The 24,471-nt window shown below is 41.8% G+C and overlaps 1 protein-coding gene across 1 annotated transcript in view; it reads left to right on the top strand.

Moving 5' to 3' along the window:
- Positions 1-24,059, top strand: part of LHFPL7 (LHFPL tetraspan subfamily member 7) — a gene marked incomplete at its 5' end in the record, with an annotated part of 56,126 nt that extends 32,067 nt beyond the window's left edge. The window contains one exon of the mRNA XM_082294805.1: positions 23,582-24,059. Coding sequence (XP_082150931.1) covers positions 23,582-23,808 — 227 coding nt within the window. The 3' untranslated portion in view covers positions 23,809-24,059. The remainder of the gene's footprint in view (positions 1-23,581) is intronic.
- Positions 24,060-24,471: the final 412 nt, after the last annotated feature.

Here is a 24,471-nt window from a genome sequence, read left to right as displayed (position 1 = left end):
CTCTGTTGCTGCAGAGCGAGGACTCAGCAAGGAGCTCCCTTCCATCCTACCTGACCAAGGCTGCCAGCAGGGAAGCATTAGGGGCAAAATGTTTCCTCTGGCTCTTTTTCAAAAGCCTGGAATGGACACAGCCCATTTTATCATATTATTTTAGGAGGAAATCAGCAGTCAACCCAGACCAAGTTCTAGAAGAGTCAGTGCAACACTTCAGGGTTTCAGTTTTATCGAGTTATTTAAAGTTTGGCAGCCAAGTAGCAAGTGTGAACAAACAGCCATTATCACTGTTGTTATTATTATTTACTGCCCTCAAACATCCAGCATGGCAGGGGGAAGGAATAGGCTGGCTCTTGTCCTCAGAAACCTACAGCTTAGATTTAGTCATAGCAAAACAAGAGCTTCTATCTGCATCACACCTCCCTCCCTCCATCACAGTCACTGTGAGCTCTTAGTTTGAGGACAGTGTTGTCACTGACAGTAATTAAAGCCATAACAAGAGGCACAGGCAGTGTCTTTGCTGGGCTGGGTTGAACCTGGCTCAGCCCCTCCTGGCAGTTGAGTTTCCCTGAGTATTGTGTCACAACACGTCTGGTCAGCACATACCTGGGCAGTTACTGGGCTCAGACAAGTCGTACCATGAGCTGGCATGGTCGGATGACTGGTAATCACCACTCCAGACTTTAATAGTCACTTACAACTTTGATAACCAGCAATTGCTTGACTCAGCTCCCCTCCTTTCCCCACTCAGCCCCCCCAGGCACTCCCAGTTTGCTCCTGGGAGCTCGAGGCTCCTCTTCCCCACTAAGCTCCCCCCACCCCTGCTGACAAACCCATCTTTAAAAACTGTGTCAGCTGCGAGGATGCAGATGGTTGCATATGCATCAAACAACTTTTAAATTATCATTCAAATTAAATTAAATTGAAAATGCAATGAGCTGTTCCTGTAGAACTCTGCGCACAAAGACAAGTTAATGAAGGTCACATTTGTAACCAGTGAGGAACATTTAAACTGCATCATGCCTTGCATGGGATGCCATTAGAATAACATGTCTTTCTAAATAAGGATAAATTACACTGAAAGGCCTTATGCAGGATTACTCCCTGCTCCCAGAGCAGCCTGGTCGTTGGGCCCTCTGTAGTTCAAACAGGGAAGAGCTGTGCTGGGTGCAGCAGAGCACCAGCAAAACTCATTGGCCATGAGTGAGAGGCCTTAGGCACCAGCCTGGCCCATGCAGGTCCTGCCTGCTCTCCTTGCCTGGATGCAAAGCCAGGCACACCTGAAAAGGCCTGCGGAGCTCAGCCAAGGGAGCGATTGAAAAGTGCAATCCCCATGCCTCTGGTTGTAATTGTTCTGTTTACACACACACACGGAACTGGGTGTCTTTTACCTTGCTCTGTGTTTGCAGCCATTGGAAAACTGCCCTGTAATGGTTTGGGTGACATCTGTCATCTTCACGGCTCTGTGTTGTCACAAGGATGTCACAGAAATGAGCCATACCCAGTTCTGTGTGCTGAGATGACAAATGTAACCTGTTTGGCTCCCTGGAGGCTTCCCAGGGACCAGGTCCTGCTCTGATGCCAGGCTGGGTTCCAGAAAAATACTGGGTGAGTGCAGGAGCTGAGCCCTTGACCAAATGCCCTGAGTCCAGGCAACCACAGAGCAACACCCCAAGCAAGCCAACACAAAGCAGAAATTTGTAGTTACTCTTCTTTCTCTCTCCTTTGCATGATCCTGCAACTTATCTACACCTGCTGCAGGCCACATCACATGTTTCATCCCAGGAAATGAAGTAGCATTTAGTATAGGGGAATAAATAGCAATAGTACATCCCAAATGCCCCTTAGCAACAGAGCTCTTGTTTTTACACGATCTCTGCTCCACACTCAGGTGCAAAGTCAGATGCTGAGAGATCAGAGAAACCTGTGAAATGGAGAGTAATAATTGACACAATTTTTGGCATCTGCAAAGGCTTAAGAGCTGTTGGTTCACTACAGGAGTAGCCTGCTGTCTCAGAGAAGAGCCAACACCTGCCATCAAAAGGGAACTAAAGTACTTTGCTTTAAATAGCTACTGAGGTTTTAGTTGCTTTGAAGTGACTGAGTGCATCCAAAATCTTAGAAAGCAACTGTTCTAAAATCCACCCATCCCCATTTCTGCCATTATAACAAAAGCAGTTAAGTTACAGCTGAATGCAGCTCATAACTCCTTGCAGAAGGAATCACCAGGTTCAGTTTCTGAGCTGAGGACAGTGGCTAAGTGGGTTGACCCTGTCTGCAGAACATTGCTGAGAGGCAGTGATGTGCCTTTGCTTACTCTGAGAAGAGCATTGCTCAGATGTTTTGTCCTAAATGTTCATAACAGTTGTAAATCTGAGGAAAGCTCTTCTGATCTCTGTGGATGATGGTCTAATTTGTTATCAGCACAGCTGAGAACAAAATCTGGACCTGAATGTTCTACTCAAAGCAAGCTTTTGTGTGATGACATCTGAGAAATTGCGACAACTGGAATTAAACTATTTTACATAATCCATTCATAAGATAGAGCTCATAAATAATAGTAGGAAAACAAAATGTCAAGCCAAACTGATTAAAAAAAAAGCTTGAAAGCTGCCTTACAAATGAGTGACACAATAGCAGCTCAGCAGTGAATGGTGATTTACTCTCTGCTTTGTAAACCAATTTATTTATCAATAGCTGAAGTTCAAAGATTATGCAGAAGTAACAAAGTCAAGGATATATGACTAGGAGGAATGTGTCACCACTGCTGCCTATCTGGATTCAACAAAGGAATTTAAGGCTTTGTCTTATTCCTGATAACTGCAGAACAACTCTCTGTCTAAAGCCACAGCTTCCCTCTGGGCATGGGAGCAGACTTCCAGCTCCAGTTTCTGTGCCTCCTTCACCAGCTCTGGTGAGTTAAATGGTCCTGATCAAGGAGGTCACAGTTTTCTGGTGCCTTTTGCCTCTATTACCTGCTGTGGTACATGACCAGCCTGTGGCTCGGACACAGCTCAGGTCCTAACCCTGGAAAACTCAGTGATGTTTCAGAAGAGATGAAGACTGTGAGTGTGGCCACTGAGTTCTCCTGCACAGCACCCAAGTGTTGCAAAGAGGAGCCTTTGCACTGTCAGTTCATGTTCTCCTCAGAATTTCCATGGGAAGGAAATTTTCCCTCTTTGGATGTTCCATTAGAAACTGCTGATGCAGAATCCATCAAATGCATTAAAAGTCCATTAAGTCTGTAAGGCTGCTGTTTGTTTTCCTGTGTTGTCTGAAGAACTTGGAAGACTAGAAGCTGTATGTTGCCTGTGGCAGATTATCCTGTGCTGGCCGTGTCCTCTAGCAGCAATATCCTGTGTGCAATATGGATACGTGGTTTTGAAAGATGAGAGGATACCAGACCCTTTCCATCTGCCTGGAAGGCCGGGCCAGCCCTTTGAACTGTGTCACACAAAAATGACAGTAGTGGGAGACAGACAGCAAACGAAGCCCAATAAGTTTGTCCCAAAATAACCACGTTGTTTTGCATCAGAACAATTCTGTCTGAGACATTTGCTCTTTAGTCTGTTGTGAAGTGCACATTCTTCCCTAATAACTGCATCAACAGGTGACACTTGCTTAAATTACAGCTAGATCTTCATTAAAGTAGGTTGAAGTTGATGGTACTGAAAAATTCACAGAGGATAAGTGTCCTGGAGCATTTAACAAACTTGTATGAATTCATCAATATTAACTTACATGCAAAGGATAATTCCAGGTAACACCATGAAATGGTTATTTCTAAAATAAAATAAGGCACAATGATTCTGTGCAACCCAAGATGATCAGGGGATTTAGGCAGGGCAGACTGACTGGGACACAGGATTAATGTTTGCAAACTAATGTCAAGCCAAGGGGGGAGTTTCAGCCAAAGCTTGTTCCAACAAGTGACGTGCAGTGATTTTGATGAATCCTCACGACACCCTGTTGAGAATTGGTGATGCTGTATAAACATGCAGCATCTTGATATCTTGCAGAGAGCAGGGATACACTTGGTACAGCACAGAGGTCAGAGCCGAGCATGTGAGATGCTCATCTGGTCTGTTGCAGCCTCCTGGGAAATTTGTTTGGGTTTGGTTAACTTGACTTTTAAATGCAGGCATCCTACGGAAGGAAACTTCCCTGAATGACAAGTCTGATGTAGTTAAACAAAACCATTTTTGAAATGCAGAGCTCCAAACGTGATTAAAATGCAGGTTTTCCAATGTATATTTCATCAAGGCTAGCCATGAGCAATCCTTTTAAAGTATTTCCTTTGATGGCTGACTGTTTATTTGGATTCAGTGAATGCAGGTTTGGTGAAAGAGGGTGTCAAACAGGTCAAGAGGCGAGACGGACACTGTGCCCTGGAAATTCAAGCCTTTATTATCTGGTCTCCACGGGATTTCCTTTCCTACATGGAAAAATGTGAGGTAATGCCATAGCAACAACAAAGGAACAAACATAGCAGGACATGTCTCTGCTGTTTGAGGCTTAGTAGACTGGATTTTGTAAATGACTGCATTTCCAGAGCAGTTATTTTGCTCAGAGTACTATAAACAATGAGAAGCTGAACTAAAGGCACAAGAAATAAGGATGAACAGCTTTCCATCTTCTCCTTGAGGATTTTGTCCATAAGGCAAAAGGAGCCTTATAAATATTAAGGACAAGTTGAAAAATCCTCATTTTAATTTTAAACCGATTCCTCTTCCTCATCTCATACCACACTTATAAAGGAATTATCCTTAAGCCCCACGATAAACTCCTCACCCTGTGTGGGTAAGCACAGATGTCTGCAACTGCACGTATTCTCTGCTGGCCAGTTCCCACAGACAAAATCTGCTGCCTGCTCGTTAGGCAGAGGGACTTTGCTGAATGATTCAAGGGTTAAATGGCCCTTGGGGAACTGGGGTGTCTGTGGAGATTCACAAAATGGGAAGAGAGAGCGGCACTTTAAGGCTGGGCAGCTCCTGGCGTGGAGGTCCTGCTCCCGGATGGTCCTGCTCTCTTGTCATGTGTGCCAGAAGGATACAGAGTAAGGCATAATCCACTTTTTTCCCTGTGGATTTGCTCTAGTATGCCACAGGAATGCATGGCTTGCCACCAGCTCTCTTAAAGCCACTTGCAAACAGTAGATCAAAATGATTTATCAAAATCAGTTTATAATCGTGACACTGATCTGTCAGTCAGCAGCCCCAGAGGAAAGTTTTTGCAGCCCTCCCAGACCCTTTAAGATCCTTGACATGAAATGCAAAGCTTCCTGAGCTGCCTCCTGACCTTTCTTGTAACCTTCCTCTCACAAGCCGTTATTCTTCACACAGTGGTCCCCGACAGCAGAGCCCATCAGCACCTGTCACAGAAGGGGTCTCGGCTAAAAATTCACAGTCTGGCTGTCGTTTTTCAAACCAGCTCTTTATCAGAGGAGACCAAAGCCATGCCAAGAAAAGATCTAAGGTGGTGTATGTAAGAAGGAAAAAAATCCCTCCAGTTTTCAGGACGAATGGGTAACTATAACTACATTTCATGGTTACCCTGTTTTTGCTGGAGTAGATCTCAGAGACCGGGTTGCAGTGCCTTCATTTGCAAATGTATTTCCCATACCCATCCCAAGCTCTAAAAACCAGTACCTCTGACCTCAAGCTCTGCCCACTTACCCACTATTATCCTGCCTCTGATTTCACTAGGAGTGTCTTTAAAAAGAGTAGCCAAAGTTGGGCAGTATCCAGAGCCCATCAAAAAACCTAATGGGGAAAGGTCCCAAAACGCCTCAATAATTAACGTGAGCACATGACCGACAAACTCACTGATAGGGGCTTCATCCAAAAAGCTCCTTCATAAATAAGAACTGCCCTAATTATATGAATTCTCTAATAGTTCAATGCATGCTGAAATCATTTCAGTAGGCATAAAAAGACGTATCGTGAGATTAACACTTAAACAGATTGGAAACATCTGGCTTTGGAAAGTGGATTGGTTAGACAGCAGCTTTTGCAGGGCTTTGCAGGGTTATTTTCCCCTTTGGATTAATCTGCTTGACTACAGAATAAGTATTTTTCTGACCTGCCAGCAGAGACAATATTAATAGTTTCTAATTCTTTAGTCAGCAGAACAATAAGGCGAATGCATGCTTGGGATTGGATGGAGGGGAGTCTTTATGATCCTCCAGCATCCCTTTAAATTCTCCTTCTGTCACTTGCAACAAAACAGGCACTTTTTGGTATGGAAAACACATGGCACACAAAGAAAAAGGAAAAATAAGCCTGCCACCTTTAAAGGCAGAACTGCACTCAGATTTATGGGGTTGTGGCTAAGGAACAGAATAACAGCTGATATCTTTTTATGGGTGATTGGGAAAAAGTAAATGTATTTCATATACCGTTATGTACTATTACACAATGGTTAGTCATCTCAAAGAGACATTAGATAGACTTTTTTTTTTCATTAAAATGCCATTAACAAATTAAATGGGTGGGAGGAGCCATTGGCTTGGTAGTGGTAAATGACCTGATCACAGGTGAGTAATAGCAATTGTGCATCAGCAATGATCAGTGCCAACCTGACAGATAGCTGAGATTTGACCGGTAATATTTGGCATCAAACCTCATTTCTATGCACCCAGCTTTCTGCCTTCTATCTTTATCACCCAGTGCATTTTCTTTTCTGAGAGCAGGCTGATTGCTACTAATCTTCCAGCCTGTAACCTAATGCTCTCTCTTTAAATGAAGTCCCCATATTGTTGATAAAGAGTCATTGTGTTCGCTTATCTCCCTCCTCTCCAGAAGTGATAGCAGTAAATCTGACTTCTCAATTAACCTGTGCTGAATTAGAATCTTTGTGATCAAATTGGTTGATGTCAATTTTTTTTTTTTTTTTTTTTAAATCTGGACTGCTTGAAACTCAGTGGGAATTAGGATTTGTGAATCTCACCAGAGCCTCTTTCTGTGTGTCAGATTGCTGTGGTGTACACAGATGAGAAGCCATTTTCCTGTCATTCTTACAAATTGCTTCTCTTCCTGAAATTTTCGAAGGAGGAATGAACGTGGCATTGTATTGCAGGGAAAGCAACAGAAATGAGATCATTTACACCATGGGAAAATAATGGATGTTTCACAGATGTAGCACGCAAAGGCGAGTACAGCATAGATCTGTCTGTGACACAGGAGCCAGACCCTCTACAAATTCATTAAAATTATTATTTTAAATGTATTTTTCTGGGATGCAATGTTATACATTGGCATGTGAGAATGAAGACATTCAAAACTCAGTATACTTATGTCGTCTGTATATTTTCCAAAACGTTCTTTTCAGATGAAAGTAATCTGTGGCTCACAGATGCCACATCCCATATGGGAATCTCATCAAAGGTTGGGGAAAAAATTGAATGAGTCAAGAGGGGCAAGAATTTCCAACTAAGCCAGGGGAAGAAGCTCGTGGGCTGCTGGGCTGGGAGCACATCCAGCCCTCCAGCCTTGACACAGCACCATCAGCCTGGGCTCTCCTTTGCTCTGCTCCACAGGGGATCTCTGGTATAGGGACATCCTTCTGCTCCCATGGCAGCTTTAGAAAGTCTCGTGTTAGACACCGTCTTCCCTGAATATCTTGGATTTAAAGTGGGGCTTAACCTGGCTTGCTCGAATTCCTTGGCATTTGACATAGATAAACCAAGTTTAATTACAGAATGTTTAATTAGAGACTGTATCTAAGATCATCAGAACGTCTCCTACTTTAAAAAGCACATAAATTTCACTAAAATATGGATACCTAAGAAAAGAGATTTAGAGGCTAAATGGAAGCCCTGTCATTACTGCTTCATTTCCTTGCTGCTGTTTGAGTTTTGATGAGAAGGGCACTGGCAGATGAGCCTACTCTGATTAATACAGTTCCGTTTAAAATTTCACCTATAATTATCCCCCGTAGGAACACAAGGACCTGGCCAGGTTTAAATCAGCATGCCCCAGATATCTCCTTTATTCACCACGTAGATACTTCAAATATTTTTCTTGTTCAAACAGGGATGTGTAGCAGTAGTTCATCTAGACTGTTTATCTGGCACAAGAAAGCCTGCACTGACACACAGAGAGGCTGGTACAAATCAAATTTTCCATCTCTCCACTAGATTAAAGCATTAAATGCCATAAAATAAAAACTGGCACAATGCAAAAGCTGTGCCAGAGTACACACTTGCACTGGCTCCCGTGTGCAAGATGTGCTTTAAAACTCCAGCTCAGAAGCGGAGACTTTTCCTAAGAATACGCCTTTGCTGAACATTTCAACAAATGCTTTCTCCTTCCACCCAATATTTATGTTTTCCTTGTTAGATTCTGTTTAAATTCCCATTATTTCAGGACCATCTTGTAATGTTTGCGCAGTATTTCAAAGCACCTCCCAGTTAAAAGACATTAAGGTAATCTATGGTACTATAAATAAGAAGCTTTTTTAAGAAAGTCCTTGAGTCATTTTGCTGTAATGACAGCAGGGCTCATTAAACAGCTGCATCTCCTGCACAGAGCGGGGACGTTTGCAGTGCCTGCAGTTTGTGACAGCCCCCAACGTGACCCCTGGGAACACGGCAGGAACAGAGCCGGGGGATGTAAATTGGATTGCAAAAGGAGCAGAGAGTCAAAGAGCAGCCCGGGAGTGCCTGGGGTTCTCCTCCCTTCCTCAGCTCCTGCCGCCCCACTGTGCTCAGCAGGGTGACATTGTCCTGGGCATGGCAGCCACGTGCACGGCATGACTTTTCCTAAAGGAAATCCCACAGCTGTTTTGTCCAGAGTCTCCCAAGCAGTGTTGGTGTGGCAAGATCTTTCATATGGGCACGCTTAGCTCTGTGTTTCAGCTGTGCTAGTTTGGCAATTTATCTCACCTGGGTATCAGAACCAGGGAGATCAGACTTGCTTTGAAGGGCCCTTTCCTCCTCCTGCTGGGGATGCTCACGGCTGAGAGATCCCTGCTGAGCACTTGTTCAAGCTGCTGAAAAGTTCGACTCTATGCTACAGAGGCAAAACATTCCAGTGAATACATCCAGGCACACTGGGGACTGATTAGAACTTTGTAATTTGCCACTGGACAATCTGGAGTGTGAATTTGCCTGCAAGTCATTTCACAGGGTCCAAGGGGTTATATCCTCCGTGAGTTGCTGAACACAGGTGAACTTTTATAAAATATTGTTCCTTCAGCCCTTCACTAAGTGTGTACAGAATACCAAGCCTCCAGGCTGCTGAATTAAAGCTGTAAATTTGAGCTGTCAAAGCCAAAAGATGTTGGACCAGGCAGCAGGTACCTTTATGACATTTCCTTATTACAAGCACTGAGATGCAATTGTTCATGGAGGGCATTAAATCAAATTGTGGACGGAAGCTGTGACAGAAACTCCCCAGGTTCCTGACTTACTGCAGGCACTGCAAAGTACTCACAATTAACCCGCGTGGCTGGAGAGCTGCAGAGTGGAGATGCTTTTCTTTTGGATGGATTTTGCCATCCTAAATTTAACTGGGCGCTGTGACGCAGACCAGTTGCAATTACCTTAATGAACTAAAGCCTGTGGAGCAGCTATTCCATCAGGCTTTCAGGACAGCATCTGCTGCCCTGCCCTGTTGGCAGTGGTGCTCCACTGAGCTGCATCCTCCCAAAATGGCATCAGGCTTGGAAGAGCAACCACCATGTCCAGAGACACAGGAGAAAGAATGGAGTGATAAAATTAATGATGCTAGAAGGGTACCCTGTATCGAGCAGGTAACATGGCTGTTGCTTGCATCTTACATGACCTGCAGTAGATCAGCAGGTGCAGTGTCTCTGACAAGAGCTCACCTGTCTGCACTGAGTGAAAGGTTTGGGGTGGACACGTCCCTGGGGACAGCAGAGGTAAACACAGAGCTGTCAGACTCATTCAGCCAGGCCACGACTTCCCATCAGAGCAGTTTACTTGGGCTTTGTTGTTAATTGTTTCACTCATTGTTCTTTGTAGTCCATCAAATTTAATTCTGTCCGTGGATCCAGTAATTACACGTTCCTGTTTTTATGCAGGGCTAATAGACCACCTAAGGCTTTGTGTAAATTAGTTAATGTTTCCTCCTGCAAAGCTGCCGTTTGTCCTGTGTTGTGGTGGCAGGTGCAAAATGTTTCTTGCAAAAGCATATGGAGAATCACTGAAGTACAGCGAATGCTTATGGGCTTTCCAAGGGCAGGGTTAAAGGATCATGTTCTTTATGATATATATGAGCACGGGGTTTATTTTATATTTCTTCTCTAGCCTGAAATGCCTTAAAATTGCTGCTGAGAAAGCAGATACCTCAGAGGAAAAAATATTCTTATAAGGGACATGGAGGCAAAATAATAATTTCAGGAAGTGCTTAAGCCAAATGGGAATGGTGACAGTGAGCAAACAGCCTAAAAGGAGCATGGAACATTGTCTGGTTTGCACTGAAACACAGGCTTGTGGAGCAAAGTTTTTTGGCTGGCTGCATAAAAATTAAGGATTCTGTAGGGAAAGATAAACTGGTGTTGTCAAATACTAATCTGCTAGTCACACTACAAGAAAACTGTGGTTCTTTGTAGATATCTGGGGCTAAAACCTGGCCTAATGAGGTCAGTGGCAACATTTCTATCGACTCATTACGTGCAGGATTTCATTCTAATTCTTTAACTGTTTTTATTTCCTGTAAATAATCCCGCCTAGAGCTGAGGAGCATTTTAAAGTGAGGGCTTATTCCTCAGTGCTTAACTATAATACATTAATAAATCAGTAGCCAAACTAAATAACTACTGGTTTTCGATTATATTTCAGACTGCTCATTTATTTCTGGTTTTCCTCTTTCTCATGTTGTGATGAAACAAGTCCAAAATCCACATTTTCTGCCAGTTTTGAGATGCCCATAAGAAGGGTAACAGATACTCAGTTCTCCACCAAGCAATCCCCTGTGTTCAGGCAGTGGTGGAGGCAAAAGCACAGCATTAGTTCAGCTTTGGTTCCTTCCCTTTCTGCTGATCTCATGAAATTGAAAAAGCAAGTGGAAAAATATCAAAAGATCCCATCACATTTTCTCCAGTTTAAAGTACTAACTATCATGTTATGCAAAAGCCTGAGGTAAGCCTCAAAGCTGGATCTCTTACATGGCAATTTCCTTGAAGAGTTGTTGGATCACATTTTCCTAAGGGTTTCTTCTACATACGAGTATTTTATTGCATCTGTTTATCCCAGTAACCTGGAATTCATTTATCTGACAAAGATATTTCCATGAGTGTGCTTCCAAGCACACAGAGAAAAATATGACACATCTGCTTTTAGTTTGTCCTTTCTGTGGCTAATTTAAAAATGAACACCAAGAGAAATATGTGTCAGGCACAGAGGATTCACCTCATTACTAGCAAACTTCCAACTCAGAATATAAAATAAAATCTGAAATAAAGATTTCAAATGCCACACTGCAAATGTCTAGGTGGCAACAACTGTGCCAAACCACAGAATTAATATGGCTCTGATGGAGCGGAGGAAGGATTGCAATAGGTGGGTAGTAAAAAGACAGGCAGGGATTTAGATCAGCTGGTGAAAAATCCTTTAAATCTTCTAACTTGTTCCCAAGTCTCTTGCACAGTGATCAGATACCGCAGCTGAGGCCTCGTGTCCTCCCCTGAACAGGGTATCTAAGCAAGCAGCAGGGATGCTTTAGTTTGGGAGTTCAATGCATTCAGTCTCTAAAATGGATGTGAGGCCTCTTTCTCCCTTTGTCAGACAAAACCCTAATGGAACTGGGACCAACAAGTGCTGCTGTGTCCTGTGCTGTGACATGATTTGGGTTTTTTTTTTTTCTTAGAGGAAAAATGAGTTAAATGAATGGAAACTTTTGGCCCCTGATTGCTGCTGTGTGCACTTAGGATTCATCATTTGCCCTGCCTAGACGCACATCACTTCTGCCAGAACAAATGAGTATTTCCCTGATTAATCAGGAGCCCTCAGGGAACTGCTCTTTCTGTACATATATTATGATCATTAAGGAGCCTGACTATCCTGTGCTTGTTGCAGGATGTGGGAAATGCAAAGCAAATTGTGCAAACTACACTCTGTTTATTGGATACATTTCTCTGTATCTCTTTCAGTAATGGTGTAATTCAGTGTCCTGAGATGACAAATGATGTATTTAAGTTCATTTTCCCGTGCTGCCCCATAAATGTTATTAACTCAAATATTTAAATGCAGGAAGATGGAAAGCTGTGGGGGTTTTTTTGTCAGCGCTGAAGGAAGCCCCTGTCACATGGCCTGCCCGGGGCATTTCTCACTACTGTGTGTGGGGTTGGCAGTCTCAGCCTATGGCAAGGGGGGGGTCCCAGCTCTCAGCAGGACGGGGAGGAGCTGGGCAGGCACAGCTGAGCAGGGCTGGCTGCTGGAGTCACACAAAGCCAGCTGCAGGGCTGGCACTCCTCCCAGAGCATCCTCACACCCCCATGATTTGGACTGAGCAGCAGCACAAAGGCAGGACAGAGGACAGAGCCCTCTACTCTGCTTGAAAGCACACCTTTCACTCTGCAAACAAATTACTCCTTAAATCACATCTGACAGGCTCCGGAGTAATTGCTGTGGGAGCAGTGCCTGAGTTTAGGAGGCAGGAGTGACTCTGTGTTCACCTGACAATCAGGGGGCTCGTCCCACCCACACAAGTGTCTCACCATTGTGTGGTACTGGACACCTAATTAAAGAGCAAATTAACATTAATAGGTCCCCCTTCTACTGGCACAACCACCTCATTCTGGTACTGCATAAGGCTCGTGGAAGGCTTTCCACTAATGCTTTTCTCACATGAAAGAGAATTTTTCTGATATTGTCCTCTGCTGGGCCTACATTGATTTCTTTTTGAAGTTGAAAATATACAATGCAGTGCTCTTGAAAAATTAGAAAAACAAATCATCCTGCAGCCCAATAGCACAGGTAATGTTTCAAATGCTGGCTAAAGCCTGTGTGAAGGGAGAGAGAAATATGAATTTTTTGATTACAAGACCTGAGCTTAGAAATTGGCTTCACTTCTCTGACCCCCTGGACTGAAGGGCTTTTCTGGCACTCTCACAAGTTAACAAGGTCATCTACAATCCGAGAAAAAACTCAAAATTCGTAACTGGAGTTTCAGCAGATAAAAAAGAGAAGAAAGATATACTGATTTGCAGTTTCTTTACATAAAAATATATTCAGGGAAGTACTGGGATTTTATTGCTATGGTTGGGGTCTTAAGTAGCTCATTTATTAAGAAAGTTCAATGTTTATTTAAGCATTTCAGCTTAAAAAAGAAAATCTAGAAAATAAATAAAGTTCAATGTCAAAAAATCCACAGCAGAGCTATTCTTGTACTAATAAAACAATGGGAATAACACAGATGTCCTTGAGAGTAACTCTTTCTTGCAGAGATAAGGTAGTGATTAATGGGAAATTTGTTCTTGCCAGAGGTGGCTTTCAACAGTAAGTAAATAAACAGTATGGTCCCATTCTTGCAGTCTACCTACCATAAATATTATTAATCTGGTAATAGGAAACTGTAATACTGCTGGCCATTCAGAGGTTAAGATTCTGAAAACACCCTTGCCCCTAAGGTTATTTTGTTGATGATGTCATTTACTATGATGCCAGAGGAAAAACAAATGGCATGGCAACCAATTCAATTCAGTTTTAAAATAATTTCCAGAATAGAATGTTTATTTCTGACAGTGCCACTGCACCTGGTCAAAATCAGCTAAAGATCTTAGCCTCCAGGAATGGAACAGCCTTTATGAAGCTGGATTTTAAACCTGAGGGAGTGCTGGAGCAAATTAATATGGGTTATGTCCAGTGGCACATGTGCTGCAGCAGCTGGACTCCCCCTAAGCACTCAGTGGGAAGCAGGATATTGCCAAAAGGCACCAGCCTCCTCCAGTTCTCCTTAGCCTGGAGTTACTTGCACAAGAGACAGAGGATTTCTAACACAACCTTAACCCAGAGATAGGAAAAAACCCCTCCTCCACATAGACATTCAATTGTCCCTGTGGTTTATTTATGGATTTTGGATTTCATGGGCCAAATTTATAAACTAAGTTATTCTGTCAAGAAATATAAATGATGCTCATTTGTTAGCTGCACTTCTTGAATAAGTGTATCAAAGTGTAATAAAATTATTGAAGGGATTTATTAACCTGATGAAGTAACTCATTAAATCCTTCAAACTCATTAATGAAGGAGGATGTGTGGGCCTTTTGGTATAATTGGAGATGGGAAATTGTGCAGCTGGGCCAACCTGATAAGAAGAATCAGACATCCCAAAACACTTTCATTTAGCAGGTAATTTGGGGCATTTCTATCACTGCTCTGGATTTCTACATGATTTTTCTAACCTAGGTAGCTCTGCCTCAGAACTCAACTTTTTTTGTTGTTGTTGTTTCACTACTTTCTTCCCACAGCTTTGGACTAAATCAACCTCTTGTGTGAAACGTGCCTGGGGTTCAAGTTAGATCTGTCTGCTGTTAAGTTAGATCTGTCTGCTGAAGGTGGCTGGACCAGCACAACCAGCCCAGGACAGTTTTGACCACAGGTTTTAAGAGGCCACAATCCTCAAAGTTGCTGTGTAAGACTTGACTAAAGAACACAGGGATCAAACATGGCTGAAGTCAAAATATCAGATGTGCTGTGCTGATGCATTTGCACAAACAGCCAGCAAACCCTGCTCAGGGAAAGAAAAGGTGGAAGTTAGAAAGAGGGTGGGAGAGGATGGATCAGGGCACCACATGCACCTGAGGATCAGCCCTGGGATCACCTGCTGCATTTCCAGGCAGCTTTCAGTGAAGAAGCGGTTGCCATCCCATCTTCCATCTGCAGAGAGCATCTGGTTCAAGCCAGAGCTGATTCCATGTATAATGTTTTTAAAACCACTGAATGAGTACACCTGCACTGTTCCAGTGTGCAGTGTTAGAGAGCTTCCAAGCACTCAGGGAGCATCACTGCTGGAGGTGCTGCTATAACCCACTTCAGCAGGACAGGGTCTACATATGGCTACAGCTGTGTGGCACCTGGGCTGTGAGAGAGGGGAGCTCTGGAGCAGACAATTATTTCCAACATTACTTGTGGTGTGGCTGATTTATGGTGGGCTGGAATCAGCAGCGTGAAATGAGGGTTGTTACAGAACTGTTCTTTATGATCAGGTGGTGGCACGTGAGCTTCTGCTGACTGATGACATTCACAGGACTAGGACATCTGAGAAACAGAAAACTCTGCTTTCAACCCCCTGTCAAGCAGTTTTTATGAGGAGATTTGAAAACATGCAATTTGTGTCTTCCTGGTAGTTCCTGTGCCGTGGGAAAACTGAAGCTGGTCTTTGTAGCTTAAATCAATTAGGAGAAAGACGTAGGATGTCTTTTTTGTTTTAGGCATGCATTTTTCATGGTTGCATTCCAGATAAAATGCTGTTGTGTCAGGGATTCTAATCACCTTTCAACCATATATGTAAAATACATGTCTCTGAGAGAGGTAATGAATGTGATATCCCTGAGGCTTGGAGACTGCTGGGATGTGAAGTGCAGCTGTAATGAAGTGAGACATGGGCATTATTCTCAGACCTCCCACCACCACTGCCTCGGCTGCCAGTGTGTGAGACAAGGTAGAGAATGGGCAAAGTCAAAATAAATTCATTCTACAACACTTTGCAATAAGGTCACCTCTGGTGGAAGGCTGGTATTTAATGGCCACCAGCTTCATTATAAATCTGTTTTCATCAGTGTCTGCTCTGCTTAAATTGTGAGTCTTGGGAGAGGTGAAAAGATTGATTTAAAACAGACCTGTGGGCAGAGCAGGTGGGGAGGAGAAGGGAGCAAATGTGTCATGTCGAATCATGACATTTCAGGTGATCTACACATCACTGCCTGTCTTTTGGACCTCAGCCCCTGTTCTAAATAGCTATTTAAGAACTTGGATTTGACAGGCAGAGCAGGAGCCAAGACCTGCTGCAAGCTGGGCAGCATCCTCCCTTCCCAGGTGAGCTGGCTCCAAAGGAAAGACAATATAAATGTGTCTGTTCCCTCACTCCTTCCTCACATGGACCCAGGCTGACACTGTTTCTTTTGTGAGGGAATGCATCAGATGGTAGGTGGAAGCTGCTCTTGTTCTCAGCCAAAAGAGCACAGAAAAAGCATTAATTTAAAATTTCAGTCATCAGTTTCCTTCCCTGCTTGTGCTGAAGAACATAGCAGTTTTGGCAAGGCTAGGTTAATTAAGAAGAGAAGCAAAGCGTTTGCCACCCTTATTGCTATTTGTAGAAATGGAGTTGCACAGTTAACCAATGTGCATTGCTTAGAAAATGTGTACCATGTTATGTTTACCTAAAATAGAACAACTGAAATATGCACTTTTTATTAGCACTTCTTAACTGTTGAATAAAATGTGACAAAAAGACAAGGGAATACAGGCACATTACAGGCATGATACATTCTGAACATGCTGCTCTCAGCTAAAGAATCCAACACTTAAATATGTCAATATTGTATTATTAGTCTGCTTCTGTGTTTGCTGCTCTGAGATGAAGTGAGCATGACTTAAATAATTAAAAAAAAAAAAAATAGAAAATCTATGTAATTATTGAAGCAGTACAAAAGAGGAAAAGCGTCATGATTTCCAAATGAGAGTGCCTCTAACAGTCCCCATTTCTTAGCTCTCTGACTCTTGTAAAATTTTGTGTAACATGCTGCTATTTTGAGAAACATTAGCTCTTGTCTCTCTTTTACAGTCTGCTAAAGAGGCTGTATTTCTCCTAACCTTGCAGATGATAAAATGCACTCCTTCACCATAGTCTACACAGTGCTAGATCATTTCGGGCTTTTTGAGTAAATGACACGCAACTCTATAACGGTATGATTAGGCCCATAGATTACCAGATTACAGCTATAAATCTTCACCATAGCTACCACTCACTTGGCAGAAATAGTCAAGTTTCATCATTTGTTCTCATGCAGAAAACATGCTGTGAAATGCAGCCTCAAAGGTCACCAGGATGGCATTTCCTTTTGTGGCCCTTAATAAACTTGCAGCTAATGCAGTAATTACCAAGCCCAATTACCTCTGTGATGGCTTCAGAGAATTTCTTTTCCAAAGTCTGGATAGTCAGATTCTACTCCCTTCAGTTAGTAACTGAGATAGATTCAGCTATTCCTACAATTGTTCGACATTTCTGAAAGAGGCTATTTGTAGAATGAGGGCCTGAGGGAAGGAGTTGTGCCAACAGAACCTGAGAGGGGTATTTCAGTGGCACTAAAAAGATTTGCTTGAAAAAGGTGCACAGACACCCCTATTTCAGTGCTGGCTTTATTTAAAATAACGAGTTCCTACTCTACCTCAGCTAAATCCAAATAAACTGAAATGGAAAACATTGCCCAGCTTTTGATACACACATATTTCCCCATAATTTTGCATATATGTACATACATAAAAATACAACCTACTATATCTGATGCAGTTCCTTAGCTTGTGAGCTGGAGTCACAAACTCAGCATTTCTTTAAACACAGAGTTTGGAGACATTGAACAAACGAATCCATTCCCTTTGTTAGCTACAAAGGGGTTTGACAAGCTACACAGCTCTCGTTATAACTACATTTATATTACAGCTGCTAAGCACTAACTTGTGAGTTGCACCATTTAGAAAAGCCAGAAAAGGAACTGCTATAATCTACTTCTTTGGCACCAGTCCAGCACTGATAGAAGCTCCTCAAATCACAACATGTTTGACTGAAATGACGCCAGTGGAATAATTCTTTACAAAGAAGAAGCTAAACTGTGATACGTTAGAAGTGGCTGTGCCATTATTAGGAGTTTCAGCTCTTTATTCAGTTACAAAGGAAGACAGCTACATCTTTATACCAAGCATATGGGCATTATTATCCCTTCTCCCTGCTCTTCTTTTTGGTTTCCTTGGAGGGAATAATTGCTAGGGCTGCTTCCAAGAGTTTGAACTCCAGGTACCTGACATGCACCTGCCACGAGTTCAACAGAGCAGAGTGGCATTTAAGAGTGTCCCTGTTTGCCTCATCCTCCAAAGTTCAGCTGTAACAACAGTAGGGTTTTGTCTGGTTTCTTTTATCTTTGAGAGGTCATTTTCCTGGTTATTTTACAGTCACTTCCCTGTTTATTTTACTTATGTGTGATAGGCATTTAAAATGATGACTGCTGATTTTAGATATACTTCAGCTCTCCCCAAATTACTCTGGATAATTCCTCCTTTCCTGAAGTAGTCAAAAGGAAATCACTAATTTTCAGATAAGCCCAAAATTCCATCTTGTTTCTTTTTGTACACTGATGTCCAGCTATTACTAATAAAAACCTTGGATCTTACTTAGCACTGTCTTCAAGAGATAGATATGGAAGAGAAATAAAGGTACCTCCTTTTTGTACAAGGGAATTTATGCAAAATACCCCAAATGTAGAAACCCTTCAGGCATGCTACAAAAATATTTGCTTGGGAAGAGTGCTGGGAAGGATGGAGTGCATGCCAGCCAGGGCAGTAGCATAAGAGGGGATTTTTTGAAAGATGTCTGATGGCTGTGTTACTGGCTGCTAGGTTTTCCCTGTTACCTGTATTTCTGGCTTGGTGTTGAGCTGTCTATGGCTTTGGATCAGCACCTGCTTTCTCATTTAAAATGATGTAAGTAAAATCACATAAACATAAAGAAAAGCTGGAGAGGAGCTAATAAAATTATTAGGTTAATAAAATGTATGAACCTGAGAGGAAATGTATTATTCCAAGTCAACTGATTGTGCATATGAGGAACTGCCAGGTTTAATAAGGGAGGTAATGGATTACATGTAAGAGGAAACTTCTTGATGAGATGAGTGAAAATTGCTTTGGTAGATTAAGCTCTGTCAATAAAAATCTTCCAAGTAGACATAAGACTGTGATAATCTGTAATAAGGTTGGAATAATACCCTTGCTTGCCTATGAATCAGCCGTAATTCCAATGATTGTCTGATTCGTCCCACAAGCTTGCAATTAATCCGTCATTGTCACAAGTATCAGGAATATAATACACTCCTAAAGTAAGCAAATTAAATTTCTAAGACAAACTAATCTTCTTACAGCAGGTAATTTCAGAAAGGGAATTCATGCACACAGCATAATTCACTACTACACATCACCTAAACATATTAACAAACACCATAAAATAAAATAGCATTTTTTTGTTCTCTCTGTTTATGAGCCGCCTTTGGATTTCCATCCATTCCAATGTTAATATGGAAGGATAAACATAAGCTTAGCCCAGTTTAAACATTCCTGGTTCACAATACAGAAAACGATTCAATTATTGTGTTTCAGATGTTGGAAACTCCATTAGTCTTGCCAAAAGAAGTGGAATGGAAATAGCCTTTTTTTGTCATGGTATCTAACAGTGTTGTACATTGGTGCCCTCTGCACACATTCCAGAGAACTGCATTGCTTTGCTTTGGTTTAAAATCAACTTGAAAATGGTGTGATAGATTTAAATAATTGAACAGTTGTACAGGAGCTTAATGAAATGAATAAACCATTGCAATGACAAAGAGTTATATATTATTAATTTTAACATAGCAGAAAATGCTATTTTCCCCAACTGGAAGTGTCATTGATTCAGTATTTATGCCAACAATTTACAATTTTTTCCTACAAAAATAAGTGTCCTCCTTTCAAATAATACCTTATTCCTATTAAAGTTATGTTATTTAGAAACCAACCAATTCAAAAACCTACTTTTTAAAAATAAAGCCAGGCCTTGGCTAGCAAACCATTCAGAGGAGAAACTGCCATTTACCATCTGGCTGTAGAACACCAGGGAAGCAGAGAGGATGAGGGTGGAGCTGTAACTGTTTAGGATTAGAAAGCAGAAATGAAATATCACTTACTGTTGAACCAACAACTCTTGGCCTTGTCTCTGAGCTGCCATCAGCACTGGCTGTGAGTTGCTGCAGAGGACTCAGGTGGGGAGGACCCAGAAATAACAAACACCTGTGTGGCACATAATAAACAAAACAAAACAAACGCTTTTTAACCAGACCTAATAGCTGGTGGGAGATTAATCAAATGATCAAGCCATGCTAAAAAAGAACTCAACTATGCATTTTACCAGCAAGTCCTCTCCAGAGGCTTTATGCTGCAGAACAGACCCAAATACGTTGTCTGGCCTTATCACCTTGTGTGACAGCAGGATTACACCACACAGAACGGTGAGATGCACTCTCTGCTGTATTGTGACACCTTTTAAAGTGATGTTTGTTGTTGGAAAGCCGTGCAGAGGCGTAAGTGTTACACGAGGAGCCTAAATGGAGCCCCACTGTTTCTTTGTGCGCTGTCCCAGCTCGCTGTGCTGCTGACAGACAGCACCATTAAGCAGTCATTAGCACCATGCCTGAAAGCTTGGCTTCTGCAGATAATAACGGGGCTATTCAATATTTGGAGCCTTTGTAAGAAAGAGGGCACCTAAATGAGAATAATGAGGTCATTCTATGACATGCCTGAGGATATGAAACCATGGGTAACTTTTTAGCCCGTTTGATATGTGAACACATACATTCAGCTGTGACAGATTATTTCTACCCTTGGAAAAAAATAAAGCTGCTTCCATTAAATCCCACCATGCAACATCAGCACCAAGTGGTAATCAAAACACTGTAAAACACAGCCTTCAAAACAATTCTGTGTAACCCAACCAAAATGAAAACATATAATGAACAGATATGTGAAGCAGAGCAAGGGGTTGAGACAGTGTCAGAAAAACAGTGAAATGTAACAGTTAGGAAAGGATTTTATAACTGATAGGATTGTTTCCAATTCTGCATTTTTTTTTCACCGAATGAGATGCTATTTTTGAAAAGATGAACAAACTGAAATTTCAATTTTAGACCTGCTTCTTGCTTAGAGCAGTGGCTGTTTCTTGTAAAAGTGGCTCACTTTCCCAACGTTTCACAGAAGGTTTTGCACCCCGGGGCTATTTCAAGATTCCTGGTGCAGTGGAGCAGTCTGGGTCGCAGCGGGGTTGTGCTGAGCACCCCCTGTGCACCACAGGCTCTTGGGCAGCCCCTTGTTCCATCTCCCAGCTGTGTCGGAGTGAACCTACAACTGCACAGGTCCATGGTTTAACAGGGTTTAGTTTGTGGTTTTACACTCTCACTGCTGTTTACAAGAGCAGTAGGAAAAGTCTCTCGTTTTTTGAGTTGTTTCCTGTGTTTCTGCCACCAGAGGAGGTGCTCTGGGAATTTTCCTGGGTGCGCAAGAGTGTCACGTGGCTCTCGGGCTGTGCTGGCCCTCAGCTCTTTCTCATCTTTTGGGAAAGCTCAGTGACCTTTACCGAACAAGATGACAGAAACATGGAATAGTTTGGGTTGGAAGAGACCTGTAAAGCGAGAGAGCAGGGATGTCTTCAACCAGATAAGATTGCTCAGAGCCCTGTCCGACCTGACCTTGGATCCTCCCAGGGATGGGGCATCCACCACCTCTCTGGGCAACATATGCTGGTATTTTACCACACTCATCATGAAAGATTTCTTCCTTCTATTTACTCTGAATCTACCCTGTTTTAATTTAAAACCATTACCCCTTGTCCTTGTCTAGTTTAACTTCATTTTTACTGTATTTTCATTTTATATTGTTTCTAGTGGTATCGTGTGTGCAGTTAGGGAGCTCTGCATAATACAACTTACTTCTTTGTATTCAGCTTCAGCACGTCTGGCTGGTTACTGTTCAGTCCTAAATGCAGAAACACGGCTGCTGAAATCTCAGATCTGTGAGCTCCCCCTGCCCTGGGCACCCCCAGCAGGTGCAGCTCCCTGAGGATCAGGAATTGTGAGCTTGGCTCAGGATGCTGCTTGTGCTGGAAAGGACCTATCCCTTGGCTGGCTCCTACAGCATCACCCACCTTGTGCCTGGAAAGAGGGGAAGGCCACAGCAACCACTGCAAAATTATTGCTGAGGTTTACAGGAAAGAGGGTGGCTGTTGGAGCAGGTGAAACACTTGGCTCTCAGAGAGTTCCACTTCTTGGCAGGCAGCTTCTCTTTGTACCCGTACATGAGATACCCAGAGGGAAACAGACTGGCAAGTTTGCTGCTGCTCTACTTCCTCTCCTTTTCATTTCCATTTTCTTCATCTTTTTGTTTTCTACAAGGGATTAACTCAGAGGTTCCATTTGGACTAGAAGGAAAGGTTTAATTCAAATTATTCAGGGACTTAGCAGGCTGTGTGTTAAACTTTTTGACTTCATCTAGCCCTCAAGCTTATTAAAGTGTTTTTTAATTAAAAAAGATTAATGAGTGATTTTTTTTTTTAGTGGATACTTTTAAGATTAAGCCTCTCCAATATTATAATTGGAGTAATATGCATATGCCCTACCTGAAAGGCAATTACAAACACAGAGAATAGCACGTAGTGTTTGTTTTATAATCCTAATGTTTCATTAGATGTTTGCTGGTTATGAATTATCTATCAGCTCAAACATAACTGTTAATTCTGATTGCTTCTTGAATCACTACCCTGAATTTGAACAAAACACTGTCCTGGAAAAATGGGAAGAGAGGAAAAGAGACTGCTCCATGGTGTCTTTTTATTATGTAAAATAAAGCCTTTTAAAATAGAGCAGAGATTTTAAATGCAGTGATAATTGATTAGCAGACAGGATAGAAAAGAGAACATGTTTTTTTCAGTGCTCTCTCAAACAAAAGGTGGTGTAACCCCTCACACTAGCCTGGCTCAGCCCCTCTTCACTTCCAAGGTGGGCAGAGTCAGGCTCCAAGAGTTGTTCCTGGAGAATTTTAGTGCATCTTTGTTGTACTCATGACTTGTACCTTGGGCAGTCTTATTTAAAAAGTTGGAAAAGTGGTTCTGCTGTTGATTCAATTACCTGCATAAGTTGATATTTGAATATGATGTGAATTCCTTAAAGATTAAAATCTGTGAAGTTCTATTAAAAGCCAATGGATAATGCAGGGTAATTGCAGAAGGCAAGCCTGGCTTTCCAATGTCAAGAGACACAAAATAAATAAAAAGAAGATAAATGGTGTTTTTCATCAATGGGTCAAATGCAGGATGTTTTAAACAATTTGAGTCAGTACTAATGAGTCTCACATTATCAGAACCTCATCAGCAGAATCTGAAAAATTACATTTGAACTCTTTCATTGAAAGTTTCTATTTGGCAGAGCAAAGTAATTGTTTGTCTCAAGCACAAAAATGCTGTTGAGAAGAAAGCGAAGCTGGTTTGGAATCTGCCAACTTAGGAATTCTTCTCCTCTGGATTCCATTGTATCTGAATCACCTTACATTTTACATGGCTACATAATTTGGATTACAGCGTTTCTGAAGTTATTTAATGGCAAGAGTTCTCATGAAAAAAATCCCAACTTGCTGCCTTGTCACACCACTGCTGTCCATAAGAGGTAATTATGAAAAGGAAGATAACTGGCCAATCACAAGGGGATTTTATAAGCTATGACTTTTTCCATTGATTTTAATATAATATTTATATTTGCCTTTCTAAAATAAGGATTTTTTTTTTTCTCAAAGGAATTAATGTTTGGTAATAACTGGTGTGATTTTTTTTCTCCTCTCTAGTGTTCATAATGGCTTCTGGGCTTTTGGTTTACCCTTTTGGTTTCAACTCTGCTACTGTGAAGAGATTCTGTGAGAACTCAGACATCTACTATGCAGGAGACTGCCAGATCGGATGGGGGTACATGCTGGCAATTGTTGGGGTCATGTTGTCTGTCTTTTTACCATTCTTTGCAAAATATGCACCAAAAGAGCACATATCTCCAACTCCAATACCTACTATTTTATAGTATTTTATTACTGTTTAAGAACAGAACACTCCTGTCTACAGTAATGGGCAGAAATTATTATAGCACTTCCAGTTGGCTGTATTGCTAAAGAGAGGAAAGGAGATGGGGAAGAGAAGGGGTCAGATTGACAAAGACCAAAAGTGCATTGAAAGTCTTCCGTAAGCACGAGCAGTGAACACTCTGGAATTGAAATAGGATTAATCAGCAGCCTTTACACTGCTCTAAACATATAATGGCATAATGCCTTAGACAAAAAAAAATCAGTTTATCCTCAAAACATCTGTCTACCTCCCAGTTTCTTTTGTGTCTCAAAATTGTGAATCTTAAAATCTTCAATTCACTTTTGATATATTGTTAAATGTCAGAACTTTTATGAACCCAGTAACTGTAAAATCAATAATGATATTTTGTTACAATTATTTTGATTAGTGAAAAAAGCACCTACTAATAGCCACAGCCTAAAGATAAGATTGATAGCTAAAAAGAATTGTATACAAGAAAAAAATTTCTTTCTAATCTATATATATTAGCAGCACCTGCATATTTTAAGTTCTGGGCACAGTTTTTACTACTGCTCTAATTGCCAAGATTTAGAGACATCTTCATGAAGTCTTGGGTAAAACTGAAATTTCTTTTTTTTTGAGAGATCTAACTACTTGCAAA

Source organism: Coloeus monedula (genome assembly GCF_965178545.1).
Source record: "Coloeus monedula genome assembly, chromosome: 20".
Lineage (NCBI taxonomy): Eukaryota > Metazoa > Chordata > Aves > Passeriformes > Corvidae > Coloeus > Coloeus monedula.
The sequence above is the reverse complement of the archived record's forward strand: the minus strand, read 5'-3'. Positions and strand labels throughout refer to the sequence as shown.